Source organism: Ornithorhynchus anatinus, chromosome 20, assembly GCF_004115215.2.
Source record: "Ornithorhynchus anatinus isolate Pmale09 chromosome 20, mOrnAna1.pri.v4, whole genome shotgun sequence".
In the NCBI taxonomy this organism is placed as follows: domain Eukaryota; kingdom Metazoa; phylum Chordata; class Mammalia; order Monotremata; family Ornithorhynchidae; genus Ornithorhynchus; species Ornithorhynchus anatinus.
In genome coordinates, this window is record NC_041747.1 from 28011162 (window position 1) to 28026357 (window position 15196).

Genomic DNA, 15196 nt, shown 5'->3' on the forward strand with positions numbered 1-15196 from the left:
AATGAAAGACTGGGAAGCCGGGATCCCACCTATTAGAGGGGAAGCTGCTCTCTCCCGTATCCGGGAATATCAGTGAAACAATCAGTAGTATTTATTAAAATAAATAAGTAAAATAAATTGTGGTATTTGTTAAGCGCTTACTATGTACAAAGCACTGTTCTAAGCGCTGGGGGATACAAGGTGATCAGGTTGTCCCACGCGGAGCTCACAGTTTTCATCCCCATTTGACAGATGAGGTAACTGAGGCCCAGAGAAGTTAAGTGATTTGCCCAAGGTCACACAGTTGACTAGCGGCGGAGCCGGGATTAGAACCCGTGACCTCTGACTCCCAAGCCCACGCTCTTTCCACTGAGCCACGTTGCTTCCCTTACTGAGTGCTTACTACGTGCAGAGCACTGTACTAAGCACATGGGAGGGTAGAGCACAACAGAATTAGCGGACATTTTTCCTGCCCATGACAAGCTTACAGTCTAGACGGGGAATAGAGCACGCTGTCGTTTTGCTCAGGACCGGATGAGGGGAGGTAAAATTCCTTGAGAGCTGGAGAAGTTGACGGACCCCTGATCAATCTTGATTCTTCGATCCTGTGGTAATCATGAATGTCATTTGTTTAGGGAAGCAGCCTGGGTTCTAATCCTGCCTCTGCCACTTGTCTGCCGTGTGATCTTGGGCAAGTCACTTCATTCCTCTGTCCCTCAGTTCCCTCATCGGTAAAATGGGGATCAAACCCTACTCCCTCCTACTTAGACTGCGAGCCCTGAGTGGAACAGGGACTGTGCCTAACCTGAATATCTTGTATCTACCCCAGCCCGGAGTACAGTGCTTTGCACACGGTAAACACTTAGCGAGCATGTGGCGGGCACCGTACTAGGTTCTGGAGTCCGATAGAAGATGATGAGGTTGGACGCCGTCCCTGACCCCTGTGGGGCTCGCGGTCTGAGTGCAGCTCTCGATATCGTGAGTTGATGCCCTTTGGGGGTTAAGACCAGACGATTTTGCTGACCTGAAATCAGGCTTCTTCACTTAAATACAGTCTGGAACTGGGTTCTAATTCTAGCTCTGCCACTCGTCTGCCGTGTGACCTTGGCCGAGTCACTTCACTTCTCTGTGCCTCATCTGTAAAATGGGGATTGAGACTATGACCCCTGAGAAGCAGCGTGGCTCAGTGGAAAGAGCCTGGGCTTCAGTGTCAGAGGTCATGAGTTCGACTCCCGGCTCTGCCACTTGTCAGCTGTGTGACTGTGGGCGAGTCGCTTCACCTCTCTGTGCCTCAGTTCCCTCGTCTGTAAAATGGGGATTAACTGTGAGCCTCACGTGGGACGACCTGATGACCCTGTATCTCCCCCAGCGCTTAGAACAGTGCTCGGCACCTAGTAAGCGCTTAACAAATACCAACGTTATTATTATTATTATTATGAGGGACGGGGACCGTGTCCAACCCGATTATCTCTTAGCGGCCCCAGCGCTTAATACAGTACCTGGCACGTAGTAAGCGCTTTACAAATTCCACTGAGAAAAAGTTATAAAAATAAATCACCTCAAATGTCCAGGGAAGGATCAGTTCTGGAAGGGGGAGAGATGTAAGACGGAATATTCAGAGGTGCCCGGGGAGGCGGTAGAAAAATATCACCTCGACTTTTTCATGGTTTGCTGTCTCATTTTGGTGGGAGTCTTGTTAACAGTTCTCTCAAAATGACACTGTATTCTCACTGTGGCTCTTCTGAGTAGATGCGAAAGCAGATCAACCACAAGATACAAATGAAAACAGGCCAGGAAGTGAGTAGCGGAATCTTTGCAGCGAGCCTAATTGTCCAAAACCCCTTCTTCAGGGCGGAACGATCTGAAGTAACTAACACCCATAATGACGCAGCATGTTTTTGTCACTAAATCCCTGCAGTGTGCACAACTGTTTTATCACAGCTAGGACGGTCTAGGGCATTTCCACACTAGCCATTTAAGGATTCGCTGGCGGGAGGGATATACTAGCCCGCGTTCCCCTGAGGAGGAGGGGGGAGAAAGGAGGGGACGCCGGGGGGGAACCAAACCGCAGTTGACTTTGATCTCCTTCAGCTTTCGCCGAAAACTGTGAAATGATTGATCTCCCTCCCGAGCCGGTAAAGATGCAAAGGAAATGCAGCTCCTCTTTGGAGCGCTCAGTCCTCCCTGCCTCCCCAGAAGGGCTGCTTCTTTCCCCTCCCAAGATGTGAGCCACTAAGGAAAGGATTTCCCCATCGATAGAGCTGCCTGTGAAAGGCTGAGAAGCAGCATGGCCTAGCGGAGAGAGCGCGGGCCTGGGAGTGGGAGGACCTGGGTTCTAATCGCGGCTCTGCCGACTGCTTGCTGGGTGACCATGGGCGAGTCGCTTCACTTCTCTGGGCCTCAGTGCTCCTGTTCTCCCTCCTACTTAGACTGTGAGTCCCATTCGGGACAGGGACTGAAACCAACCCACTTGACCTGTATCCACCCCAGCGTTTAGAAAAGTGTTTGGAACACAGTAAGCGCTTAACAAATACCATAAAATTGAACGATCAAATCTGAAAGGTCAGAGGTGGCCGGAGGGATTCGAAGTTCCGGACTGTTCCTCGGGTCACACTCCGCTCTCTGTAGCTGTGACTCCTTGAGAAACAGCTGGGGATTTTCTTAAAAAAAAAAAAGGCATGCTTTGGCACAGGGCTTGACACTTCCATTCATTCATTCAATAGTATTTATTGAGCGCTTACTATGTGCAGAGCACTGCACTAAGCGTTTGGAATGTACAAATCGGTAACAGATAGAGACAGTCCCTGCCCTTTGACGGGCTTACGGTCTAACCGGGGGAGACGGACAGACAAGAAACACCTAATAAGGGGGTAATAAATACCATTGTCACTATCAGTTCCTAATATATATTGAGTGCTCACTCTGTGCAGAGCACTGTACTGAGTGCTGGGGAGAGGACAGTAAAGTAAGCATGCTCTCTGCCCTCGAAACCTTAAAATCTAGCAGGGCAATGAAATACTTGGATGATTTGGTAGTCCAGCTTGGGAATACTCCCTTGCTCTCCTACCGGCTGTCTGGACCTATTTTCTCTTTTTGAATGAAAGCGGACATTTTAGAAGCTAGAAAAATCAGTCATCAATGGTATTTCCTGAGCACTTACTGTGTGCAGGGCACCGTATTAAGCATCTGGGTAACTACACTAAAATAGAATTGGTAGACATTTTCCCTACTCACAAGGAGCTTACGGTTCACAGTCGATCGTGAGGACCACAGACCCAACGATGGTTTTCAGTCAGTCGTATTTATTGAGCGCTTACTATGTGCAGAGCACTGAACTAAAAAGTTGGGAGAGTACGATATAACAATAAACAGACACATCCCCTGCCCACAGCGAGCTTACAGTCTAGCACTTCTCTGGGCCTCGGTTCCCTCACCTGTAAAATGGGGATTAAGACCGTGAGCCCCACGTGGGACGTGGACTGTGACCGACCTGCTTATCTTGTATCTACCTCAGCACTTGGTTCCGGGCCTGGCGCATAGTAAGCGCTTAACGGATACCGTTAAAAAAAATTCCAATTGAAAATCTCCCGGGTTTGAAATTTGACAGTGTTTTGCCCATCGAAGGCAAGTCCATTGGAAAGCATTTCCCAGTGGAAAATATTCCATCCTCAAATGCCCGTGGCGATCCTGTCCTAGTTGGAGAAAAGCTAGCGGGTTCACTGGAATGGCCTGTCTGCATCTCATTCGGCTCCCTGCTGTAGAACTAAGTCAGGGCTCACGACGACGGCACGCGGCTTCCTTTGCTTTCTTTTGCATGTAGACATCCGTGAACTTGACCCGTTCCAATGCGTTCCTCCCTTTCGGGAATCTAGCACATTCACCTCCCCAGGTGGGCCTCTCCGTCGTCCCACCCAGCTTTGGCTTTGCCCCGTTGTCCCCCGAAAGCGGTCAGGGTTCCTTAAAAAACGGAAATGCTGCTCTTCAGTTTCCACAGGGCCATCAGCCCCTGAGCACCAGTTTTTGCAGCCCGAAAAACTCAAAAGGATGAGCAAGTCTGTGCCTGCATTTCTCCAGGATGAGGCAAGTGTGCGCTTGAAACGTGTACGTGTGTAACGGGCTGGAGTCGGGTGGCTTGTGTTGGTCTGCGTCCCGAGGTGACTGCTGATTCTGCCGTGTTGCACTTTCCCAAGCGTTTACTCTGCACATACTCCCTGAATTTACATCGAGTCCCTCGGTCTCGCTCCAGTCACCCGTGGCTACCAGTTCTAGAAGTCGGCGATGAGGAGGAGTGCTTCATTAAGCGCTCAGTAAATACCACCGATCGATTGACGTCCTGGGAAGATGGAGGGGACCCTAGAGAGCCTCTGTAGTCGTAGGACTAGAATTCATTAAGCACTTACTGGGTGCAGAGCACTGTACTAAGCACTTGGGAGAGTACAAGAGAGTCGGTAGACATGTTCCCTACCCACAAGGAGCGTGCAGTCTGAACTAAGCGCTGGGAAATGATATACAGATGGGAATTAGGCACATTTCCTCTCAGAAGCATCCCTCCTTATCGCCGACTTCTAGAACCGGTGGCCACTGGTGACCGGAGGCTCGTACGAGACCGAGGATCTCGACGGAAATTCAGGGAGTAATAGCAGTCTACTCACTTTAGGATTGCTTTATGGCCATCGCTACAAGAGGCGGTCAGCGAGGATGTCTGCGTTTTGCCACCTAAACGCACGAAGCGATTCTCGGGTCTCTGAGTGGTTTTCCTTTTGCCTACACTTTATTCCGGGGATTTCCTGCAGAGAGGTTCCCTCTAGACTGTAAGCTTCTTATGGACAGAGGTGGTGTCTGCTAATTCTGTTGGTTCGTACTCTCCCAAGCACTGAGTGCTCTGCACCTAGCAAGCACCCCATCGGTACCATTGATGGTGGCACAACCTCATCAAGGAGGCTGCCCCTGAAATCCCGGGGGAAAGTCTGGAAAGTGGCGGCGACACAACGTCACCGGCGGGGGAGGCGTCTGCCGTTGGTGAGAGAGAGGAGGTGGAGGAGGAAGAGGCCACCTCTCCGTCGCTGTGTGATGCCTGTCAGAGCCATTGGTCCCCTCTGGCTGCCCCGGAGGCTTTCGGCTACCGGGCGGAAGCCGATAGTTTGCGACCGTGCCGCCTGAGGTCACCTTGTCGTGGCGTTACCCGAGGTGCCCCATCCCACCCCTCCAGATAGAGCCCCCAGAGCAAGTTTCCTCAGAGATCGCCACCGAACTGTAGGGTCCACAACTGTCTCGGATTTGAAGGTCATGCCAGCTCTCCACCGTTCTCCCGGCTCTCAAAACAGAATGACGCCTATCTGGACAGGGCCCACCTTTTCACACTCTCCCTTTGGAACGGGTGATTAATCGTGGGTGGGGGTCCCCGGCCTGCTATATTTGAGCTGGCCAAAGGGGTCTGGGGCTTTAAAGGCGCTATGTTGGGACACATCCCTTCGAAGTGTTTCCTTTCGGGCTTCTGTGCTGTCCCGTCGGTCCTCCCGCAAGGCCCCTGGGAGATCTCGGGATCTTACCCATGTGCGGATTGGGCATTAGGTCCTCCCTCGCCAGATTCGACGCCATTGTTTGGGTTGGCGACACTCCTCCATGGGATCCTCGAGAGAGAGAAACGCATTGACTCGGCTCTGCTTCTTTTCCCTCCATGGGTTTCGATTTGCCGTGGCACAGCCCGGGGCTGAAGGGAAGGCAGCTGACTCGATTTGGGGCACATCGAAAGCCAGAATTTTATCATGCCAGAAGGGCTCACCCTTAGGATTGAACTGGGTTTCAGGGACGATCATACCGTGGTGGGGCCTGACGCTACCCCTTTCCCTCATCCCTCAACGGGAAGAATCGATCAGTCCATCAATCAGTGGTATTTATTGAGTGCTTACTAAGTGCAGAGCACGAGCAGCTTGGGCGAGTTCCACGCAACAGAAGTAGCAGAAACGTTCCCTGCCCGTAACGAGCTTATAGTCTAATGGGGAGAGGCAGACACCGTTAGGAATAAATAAGCCATTTTTAATGTATAATTTAGAGATATGTACAGAAGTGCTGTGGATTGGGGGGGTGGGGTGAATATCAAGTATCACAGATCCAAGGTGAGAAATGACAAGGGCCCGGGATATCACATAATCCTCACACAGGGGAGTTTTTCCTTTTCTCCCTTTGGTTCTTGAGTCTGTTCTTTTCCCTTGACTGGCCCTTAAGATTGGCGTTCATGGAGTAGTGACTGGCAGGGCGCTGAGTGCTTTGGCATGAAATAACTATTTCGCGAAGGTGTTTTATCACGTATTTAATTCCGTGGCGCTCCTCCCGACCTCAAATGGCTGGAGGAATCAATCAGTTGACAGTATTTACCGAGCACCAACTCTGAACAGAGCAACCCATCGGTGGTATTTATCGAGCACCATTTAGTGTGCAGAGCACTGTTTTAAGCGCTTGGGAGCCGTGATCCCTGCCCTCAAGGAACCTCTAATCTAGTGGACTGTACTAAGCACTTGGGAGAGTACAACCGAATCAGTAAGCGTGATCCGTGCCCTCAAGGAATTTACCGTATAGTCTGGGAAACAGACCCTAAATCAATTACAGCTAGAAGCAGCGTGGACTGGTGGGTAAAGCCCGGCCCCGGGCGTCAGAAAGACCTGGGTTCTAATCCCAGCTCCTCCACTTGTCTGCTGGGTGACCTTGGTCAAGTCACTTCACGTCTCTGGACCTCAGTTCCCTTATCTGTAAAACGGGGACTAGGACCGTGAGCCCCAGGCGGGATGGGGACTGTGACCAACCTGATTAGTTTGCATCTACCCCAGTGCAGAGTACAGTGCCTGGCACACGGTAAGCGCTTAACGAATCCCATTTTTAAAAAAAGGAAATAGAGTACAAAGCAGTTACGTAACTACTGCGCCAAGGATGGGAGGGAATGATATTAGGATAAAGCATAACATGGTTGGCCCAAATCTTTAAAGGGCTTGTTTTAACAATTTGCAAGGTGTAGAGGGAAGCAAGCTTGGTGACTTAAGCCCTTATTTCCTGACCTCTCTCCATCCTTGGCATCTCCCGCCAGACAGCTGAACCACCTAAAAGCCCCGAGGAAGAGTTCTGAAATCATCAGTGTCCACGCAACCTTATGTGAAGGGCTGATCGCCATTTTTAAAACGGTGTCTTTGTAAAGTCCTTGTGCAGTTTTCAGCACGGTTTACCTCTTCAGGTGTAAAAGATGGAGGCCAGCTGTAAGTGCGTGGGGAAATGAGGTTTTATGAGTTTCAAAACTACTGCAATCCTGTGTGTGCCGCCTTCCAACCTACACGTTCAGTTTTATGGGATCGTCCTGGAGTCCACCTCCACCTTCATTGGCATTTCGTCACCCGGAAGAGCTTAGTGTCACCTGTGGATTTGGGGATTTCACCAGGATTCCCCTTTGCGGATCATCTGTGAAGATGACAAACAAATGGGGTGCTAGCCCAGATCGATGGGGGACCACACTGGCTATGCACGTATCCCTTCTGAAAGTGGCCCGTCTCCTATGTTCTGGCCAGATTTCAATCCACGACTGACCGTTCCCTCCTTCCCATGAAGCTTAAAAAGGCTTTGGAGGGAAACCCTTTTTTTTAATGGTATCTCTTGAGCGCTTCCTCTCTTCCAGGCCCTGTACTAAGTGCTGGGGTAGATACAAGCTCATTAGGATGGATACAGTCCATGTGCCTCGTGGGGCTCACAGTCAATCCCCATTTCACAGATGAGGTAACCGAGGCCCCGGGAAGTGAAGCGACTTGCCCGAAGTCACACAGCAGACGAGGTGAGGAGCTGGAATTCGAACCCAGCTCCTTCTGATTCCCAGACCCAAGCTAGATTCACTAGGTCACAGTGCTTCTCTTTAAAGGCCTGTGGAAAATTTAAATATATTACCCCCACTTGTTCCTCCAAACCAACATGCTTACTAAGGCTTTCAGAGGATTCCAGAAAATAAGCGATTTTTCCTAACGAGAGCCATGTTAATTAGAGTTGGGATTTTTTTCCCCACAACATGTCATATTTCTCCAAGTGCTCACTGATGGTAAATTTGATTATTGATTCTACTCACTACCGGGAATAGAGCTGAGACTCACTGGTCTGTAATTTCTGAGACCACTTCTAAAGGCTTTTTTTTTTTTTTTTTTTACAGATAGGAGTGATAACAATCCACCAGTTTTCTGGAACAGAGGCTATTAGTAATGATAGGTTACACACTCTCATCGGGAATGATGGAGGTTATAGAGAGGCAGTGTGGCTTGGTAGAAAGAGCGTGGGCCCGGAGAGTCAGAGGACCCAGGTTCCAATCCTGGCTCCACCCCTTGCTCACTGTGTGACCTTGGGTGAGTCACTAAACTCTGTGGGCCTCATTTTCCTCATTTGTAAAATGGGGATTCAACACCTGTTCTCCCTCCTACTCTGCCTGAGAGCCCCAAGCGGAAGGGGGACCGTGTCCACCTTGACTATCTCGTATCTACCCCAGTGATTAGAAGCAGCGTGGCTCAGGGGAAAGAGCACGGCTCGGGAGTCAGAGGTCATGAGTTCTAATCCCGGCTCCGCCCCTTGTCAGCTGTGTGACTTTGGGCAAGTCACTTAACTTCTCTGGGCCTCAGTGACCTCATCGATAAAATGGGGATTAAGACTGTGAGCCCCACCTGGGACAACCCGATTACCTTGTAGCCCCTCTCCCAGCGCTTAGAACAGTGCTTGGCACATAGTAAGCGCTTAACAAATGCCATTATTATTACTTTGCCCAGAGTAACCGCTTAACATACACCACTGTGATGATGATGATAATCTGGTTCCAGTGCTCTGTCGACCCCTAGTCTGCCTAAAACGTCCTGTGGGGTCACTACAGATGGGTCCGGTTTCTTTGATCCATCTGCGCTCACAAAAAAAATAAAAGCTAAAGAACGGCTTCAGCCGCTTTGCTTTCTTTCTCCTGTGCAATCACCAAGTGACCCCCTTGCGTTCCCAAGTCAGCTTCCGGATTTCGCTGTTTGAGGAATTTATGTTGTTAGCTTTGGCATCCCTTACAAGGTGCTCTTCAAACTCCTTTTTCTGACCTGCCCATTAATTTCCCGTTGGCCCCAGGCCGACCGCTCCTCATGCACTTCCTGTTTCCCCTCCTCCAGGGAGGCTTTCCATTTTTGCAACGGCTGACTTTTCCTCTCGCTGTCACCGGTCCTAATTCCCTCTGGAGAATGCGGTCCCGTGATACGACCAAAACGTCAATAAGCCATTTATAGATTTGCTATCATAGGCACGTCGACAGTGACTCTTCTGTATTCTCCCAAGCTCTTACTTCAGTGCTGTGCACACAGAATTAATACTATTGATTATCGATGACTAAAAATACCGGAGTACCTGACCCAGGCTCTGTACACAAGTATATTTCCCTTAATATTGGATATACAAGCTCAGTAGCAGGTCGGGAATGCAGAAGAGCCAAAGGGAAAAAATATAGAAACCGGTCAGTGTGGTGGTTATTTTCCAAACTGATTGAAGTAGTAATAGTAGATGGGAATTTCCAGGTTACGATAAGTCTGACGGATCTCGATGGAAATTGGTTAGGTTCATTCTAAAAGTAGGAAAATTAAGTGTTTTTGTTGAAGCAGCGCGTCTCAGTGGAAAGAGCCCGGGCTCGGGGGTCAGAGGTCATGGGTTCTAATCCCGCCTCCACCTTGTCAGCTGTGTGACCTTGGGCAAGTCACTTCACTTCTCTGCGCCTCAGTTCCCTCCTCCGTAAAACGGGGATGAAGACGGTGAGCCCCACGTGGGACAACCTGTTGACCGCGTAGCTACCGCAGCGCTTAGAACGGTGCTGGGCACGTAGTAGCGCTTACCAAATGCCGACGTTACTATCATTGTTATTGTGTGTTTTTCTAATTCGACCGCGTTCTTCTAACCTCCTCTTATTTCTGGTCTACTAGCACATATTTAAAACGGGAGCCGTCGAGTAACGCGTGATCAGCCCGGCCGCTCGTGAAATGCCCCAGAGTAAAGGACTGCCGAACTCTACCGTCTTTACCAATCCGTCTTCTAACTGGACCCAACGCGGCCTGCCTCTAAATAACATCTGCCTTGTGTGATGTCTTGTAGAGTGATGACAGAGACACAGACACGGCCTCAGAAAGCAGTTCCCGGCTTGGCAGGCACCAGAAGAGCCCAAGCTCTTTAACCAATCTTAGCAGCTCTTCTGGCATGACATCCCTGTCTTCTGTATGTAAACGAAGGCTTGGTTTTCATACTGCTCTGCCTGTGCTAATCTCCTCCGTGCCTTTTTCTGCCCTCTGTAAACCCGGGTCACCTAACTCTCCCTTTCCTTAAACTCCCACGCGCGAGCTTTCTCTCCGAGATGGATGGTTGGCTGCAAAGAGACTAATCGTCACTCGTTTTAACGTGACGGCGGAAGCTCCGTTCGGGATAACTTGAGTCGGACGTGGCTGTGGGAGGCGGTGTGGCCCGGTGGACCTGGGGGTCTAATCTAATCCCGCCTCCGGCCCCGGCCTGCCGCGGGTCTCTGAACGAGCCCTTTCATCCCCCTGGGTCTCAGTTTCCTCATCTGTTAAAATGAGACTGTTGTGAGGGTGAAATGAGGTCCCGGGCGAGAAGGCGGTTTGGGAAAATTACAACGGCGTTCCTGTCTGAAGGAGTAGCGATATCGTAGAAGGAATCTACATTTCAGAGGGGCTACATGTTCCATCTGACCTGAACATGCTCAGAGTGTGATGAGCGTCCTGTTGGCCGAACTGGTTGGCCTTGACCTCCTGCCTGGATGAATCGAATTAGCCTGCCCTCCTGGGCGATTTCCAGTCCCATTACGTTATTGATGCTTTTGGCCTCGTCGTCCCGTTGGCAATTCTCATCACTTCCTGAAACCTCCTCTTTAATCCGATCCTCACAAAGCAAGGGCTCAGCAAGAGTCTTGTGCCAAAGCGACTGACCTTTTGGGCCCCTCTGGAATTTGAACTAAGAATGGATTCCTGCAACTGGGGTGGCTGGTGGCATCCGATGTTAACCCCTTTCTCTGACCTTTATTTAAACGGGCCCCCCTGAAAAGAGGCCTATTTAAAATCCCAGAGGATAGGCCATCCTACCTAAATAGCATTTGGCTTCTCCCTTAGGTTTTCCAAATGCTTTTGAAGCCCCCGCTTAGTGGTTCTCCTTGCGGCGTTGACTGGGTTAAGATTCGGTGGCTAAAAATGCCCTTTACTTATTGCAAAGTGTAAGTCGCTAACTCCTCTGCGGCCTCTGAATTCTGGGCAGGTGGACTGTCCCGGGGCAAAGGCGCGTTTCTTATTTCTCTGCCTCTTCTCTTGGAGCCAGCGCTGATTCGCCCAAACCGTTTTGTCTTGGCGATGTCCTCAGGTGAGTGGGAGTGTGATGAGCATCTACAGTGGAGATTTTGGCAACGTGGAAGTGAAAGGGACGATCCAGTTTGCCATCGACTACGTGGAGTCGCTGAAGGAGTTCCACATTTTAATCGCTCAGTGTAAGGACTTGGCGGCTGCTGATGTGAAGAAGCAACGGTCAGACCCGTAAGTGTATCTGGAAGGGAGCCGTTGTTCATTCCTTCTCAACCTGCTCTTCCAGCGGGGAGCATCCACGATAGGTTGTTTGAATAGAGAAATATGCGTTCCCCTTTCCGTCGGACGTTCCCAACAAGTGGGTCTGTCCTCACTAGAATGGTCGCCCCGATCCCGGCTGTTCTCGTTCGCTTTCCCAGCTTACCCGACCCCATCTGGGCTGGAGCGTGTTCAGTTCAGATCCCAGAGCATCCTAGGACATGTAGTTCAGATGAGCCGCACTGCTTGGAATAATAATAATTCAATAATTCAGTGGTATTTATGGAGCGCTTACTGTGTTCAAAATACTATGCTAAGTGCTAGGGAGAGTACAGTACAGCTGAGCTGGGAGCCATCTATTCCCTGCCCACAGCAAGTTTACAGTCTAGAGGGAGATAAGTGTGGTATTTAAGCACTTTCTGTGTGCCAAACACTGAGGTAAGCACCATGGGAGATAGAAGATAGGTCAGACACGGTCTCCGTCCCATATCTGGGACACCAACATTTCCTCCCCACCTCCCACCTCTCCTCTGTCCTGCTCTCTCGACCCCGGAGAGGGAAAGAGAAGGCCCGAGTTCAGTCGTTTCACATGTCAAAGGAGACTCATAGTCCCTTTCAGGATCTGTTTGTATCTTTCCTTTTTCCCCAGCTGGCCCCAGCACTCGGTCAGCTCCTTTTTTTGCTTTGTTTTTTTGTACGTAAGCCCTATGTGCCAGGCATTGTACTGTGTGCTCGGATAGATACCAGCTAATCCGGTTGGACATGGTCCGTGTCCCACATGGGGCTCATAGTCTTAATCGCCATTTTATAGGTGAGGTAACTGAGGCACAGAGAAGAGAAGTCGCTTGCCCAGGGTCACCCAGCAGAAAAGTGGAAAGTGGCGGAGCTGGGATTAGAACCCAGGTCCTTCTGACTCCCAGGCGCATGATCTTTCCACTAGGCCGTGCTGCTTCTTTATTTTCCTTTTTTTAAAACCGGGGTTTTAGGCAAGGCTGAGCTGAGCTCATTATTCTACCGAGGAAGTCTAGTCGAGACTGCAATTTTTACCCTCTGCATAAAATAAGGGTGTGTTTTATTTTGTTAGTAGAAAGAATCATTGGAAAGGTTTCAGCAAGCTCCCAGATCCAATAGCAAGAGAGATTAAGTTGACCTTGAATCAATAGCAGGTTAGGTCGGAAGAAAAGGATTATTCCTAAGGATCAAAAAGTATCAATAATACATTCTTAGAGGATTTAGAGTGGCTGTTTTATTATTCCCGATCAATTTAATGATTTTTTTAAAAAAATTAAAGGTAAGCACAGTCAGAAAAGTGGTAACTATGTCTTTCGTCAATGTGAAAAGGGTTTTGTATTTTAGCTCTTCACAATCATCTGAGGGGAGTAGAGGAAGCACTGTTGTTCCCCAGTATTTCTCTGACTGACTTGCCCGTCCCATTTCAGGTACGTGAAGACCTACCTATTACCAAACAAGGGCAAGATGGCTAAAAAGAAGACCCTCGTGGCCAAGAAAACATTGAATCCCGTGTTTAACGAGATACTGCGGGTAGCTATGAACGGCACCACCGAGAAATCATTAGTAACCCTAGGGAAATTAACTACTGGGGGTGATGCTCCTTTTTTTTCCATGATTATTTTTTCTTTTTTTGTTCAAGGCTCTGTAGAGATGTCAGATTTTCAGGAAGATCATTTTTTGCCTTTCAGGGATGTTGCAGTGACTTGGGCCGGGTTCCAATCAGTGGTATTTATTGAGTGCTTTACTCTGTGCAGAACACTGTACTAAAGTCCTGGCAACAGAATTAGCAGATTCCAGACCCGAAGGATCACTTCTCTATGTGATCGTCTTCTCCTTCTTTAACATTCGTTAAATATTCTGAAGGATGTTGAGACATTTTACAGGAACACCAAAGCCGTCTCTGCAAGATTCCTTCAGCGAGTCCTGGGTATGCCAAGGCAGGCGCCAAAGACCATTTTCTCCGCTGCGTCCCGTCTTGTTTTCGTCTTCAGCTACCGTATTATTTTACCTAGACTGACTAGGTGACTTTTAAAGATGACGCTTGAAAGAGCTGCTAGAGCATGTTAACTCACTTTGGCCACGGCTACCCGGGGCTCTCGTATTTGATCGGTAACCCCGAGTATTGGAAGAACTATCCCTCACCATCCCCTGCATTTAATATCTGATCTCCAAGACCTCGAAAAGGGGAAGGAGAGGAAAAGGCGCGGAGGAAAAATCAGTCAGTAGACCTTTGTGTTCCCAGACCACTTTAAAGCATTTAAAGGGTGAGTGTCTTTTAAATGACCCAAGTCAAGAGGGGTCATCACACTTCCCATTCTGCTTAGGAACCTCAGACAAAAGGCTGCCTTTTCTGGGGAAGTTTGTCCCCTGGAGTAGGTTGGGTTTGTACTTAAATGGGGAACTAGGACTCACCCTCACCCATAAAGTACAGGCGGCTAAGGCGGTGCAAATGTGTTCTGTCTTTCAGACTACCCCACTTTTCAGTCGGTCGTATTTATTGAGCACTTTCCGTGTGCGGAGCACTGCAGTAAAGGCTTGGGAGAGTACAATAGAATAATAAGCAGACACATCCCCTGCCCAAAATGAACTTGAGAAGTGATTTGATCTGTGAAAGAAAAAACAGAGATGTGCCTTCTAAGAGAGCAGGGAGCGGGTCAGCTCCACAAAGGAATAAGATGGTGGTATAATATCTGTGAGATTTGAAATGGGTTGGCCCACCTCTTCGGTCACTGTGAAATTGCTTGTTGGAGTCAGTCATCAAGTCATATTTACTGAACGCTTACTTTTTGCGGGGCACTGTACTAAGCGCTTGGGAAAGCACAGTATAAAGAGTTGGTAGACGTGTTCCCTGCCCGCAGCGAGCGTACAGTCCCCTCGATTTTCCTCTTTCTCCCCTCAATTCTCCTGTTTCTCACTGGATCCTGTGCAGTACAAGGTCGACAAGCAGGTTTTGAACACCCAGAAGCTGAACGTCTCCGTCTGGCATCGGGATACTTTTAAGCACAACAAGTTCCTGGGGGAAGTGGAGCTGGATATGGAAACGTGGGACTGGGGAAACAAGCAGAATAAGCAACTGACGTGGTACCCCCTGAAGAACAGGGTAGGTTTGGGTTCTGGGAGGTGAAGTGAGGGAAGGGGAGACATCTCTCAAAACTGGGGTAGAAAAGTAGCAGTGTTATCATTATTATTATAGTATCCGTTAAGCGCTTACTATGTGCCAAGCACTGGGGTAGGTACAAGGCAATCAGGTTGGTCACAGTTCCTCTCCCCCATGGGGCTAAAAGTCTAACACCCATTTTACAGATGAGGTAACTGGGGCACAGCGAAGGGAAGCGACCTGCCCAGGGTCACGCAGCAGACGAGTAGTGGAGCCGGGATTAGAACCCACAACCTCTGACTCCCAAGCCCGGGCCCTTGCCTCTAGGCCCTGCTGCTTCCCCTCTCCCTCTGCGCCATCTCTCTGAATGGTCTTCCCGCACCCTCGTACTTTCTATGACTATCGGCCGGTGGTATTTCGTGAGCGCCTACTCTCTAGTATGCGCTTGGGCGAGTACAGTTCAGTTGGCAGAGACGACTCCCGCCCGAAAGGAGTTTCCAATCTGTTGGCTGCTATT

The 15196-nt window shown here is 49.5% G+C and overlaps 1 protein-coding gene across 4 annotated transcripts in view; it reads left to right on the top strand.

Annotated features, from left to right (window-relative positions):
• The window catches only part of SYTL2 (synaptotagmin like 2), a 55897-nt gene that overhangs the window by 35883 nt on the left and 4818 nt on the right, over positions 1-15196 (top strand). Inside the window, exons 11-16 of one of the 4 annotated variants that reach the window (XM_029047984.2) lie at positions 1729-1776; positions 3965-4059; positions 10105-10224; positions 11374-11543; positions 13010-13112; positions 14512-14682. In XM_029047984.2, coding sequence (XP_028903817.1) covers positions 1729-1776; positions 3965-4059; positions 10105-10224; positions 11374-11543; positions 13010-13112; positions 14512-14682 — 707 coding nt within the window. The remainder of the gene's footprint in view (positions 1-1728; positions 1777-3964; positions 4060-10104; positions 10225-11373; positions 11544-13009; positions 13113-14511; positions 14683-15196) is intronic. The other 3 variants (XM_029047986.2, XM_029047985.2, XM_007666792.4) reach the window with 3 other exon arrangements.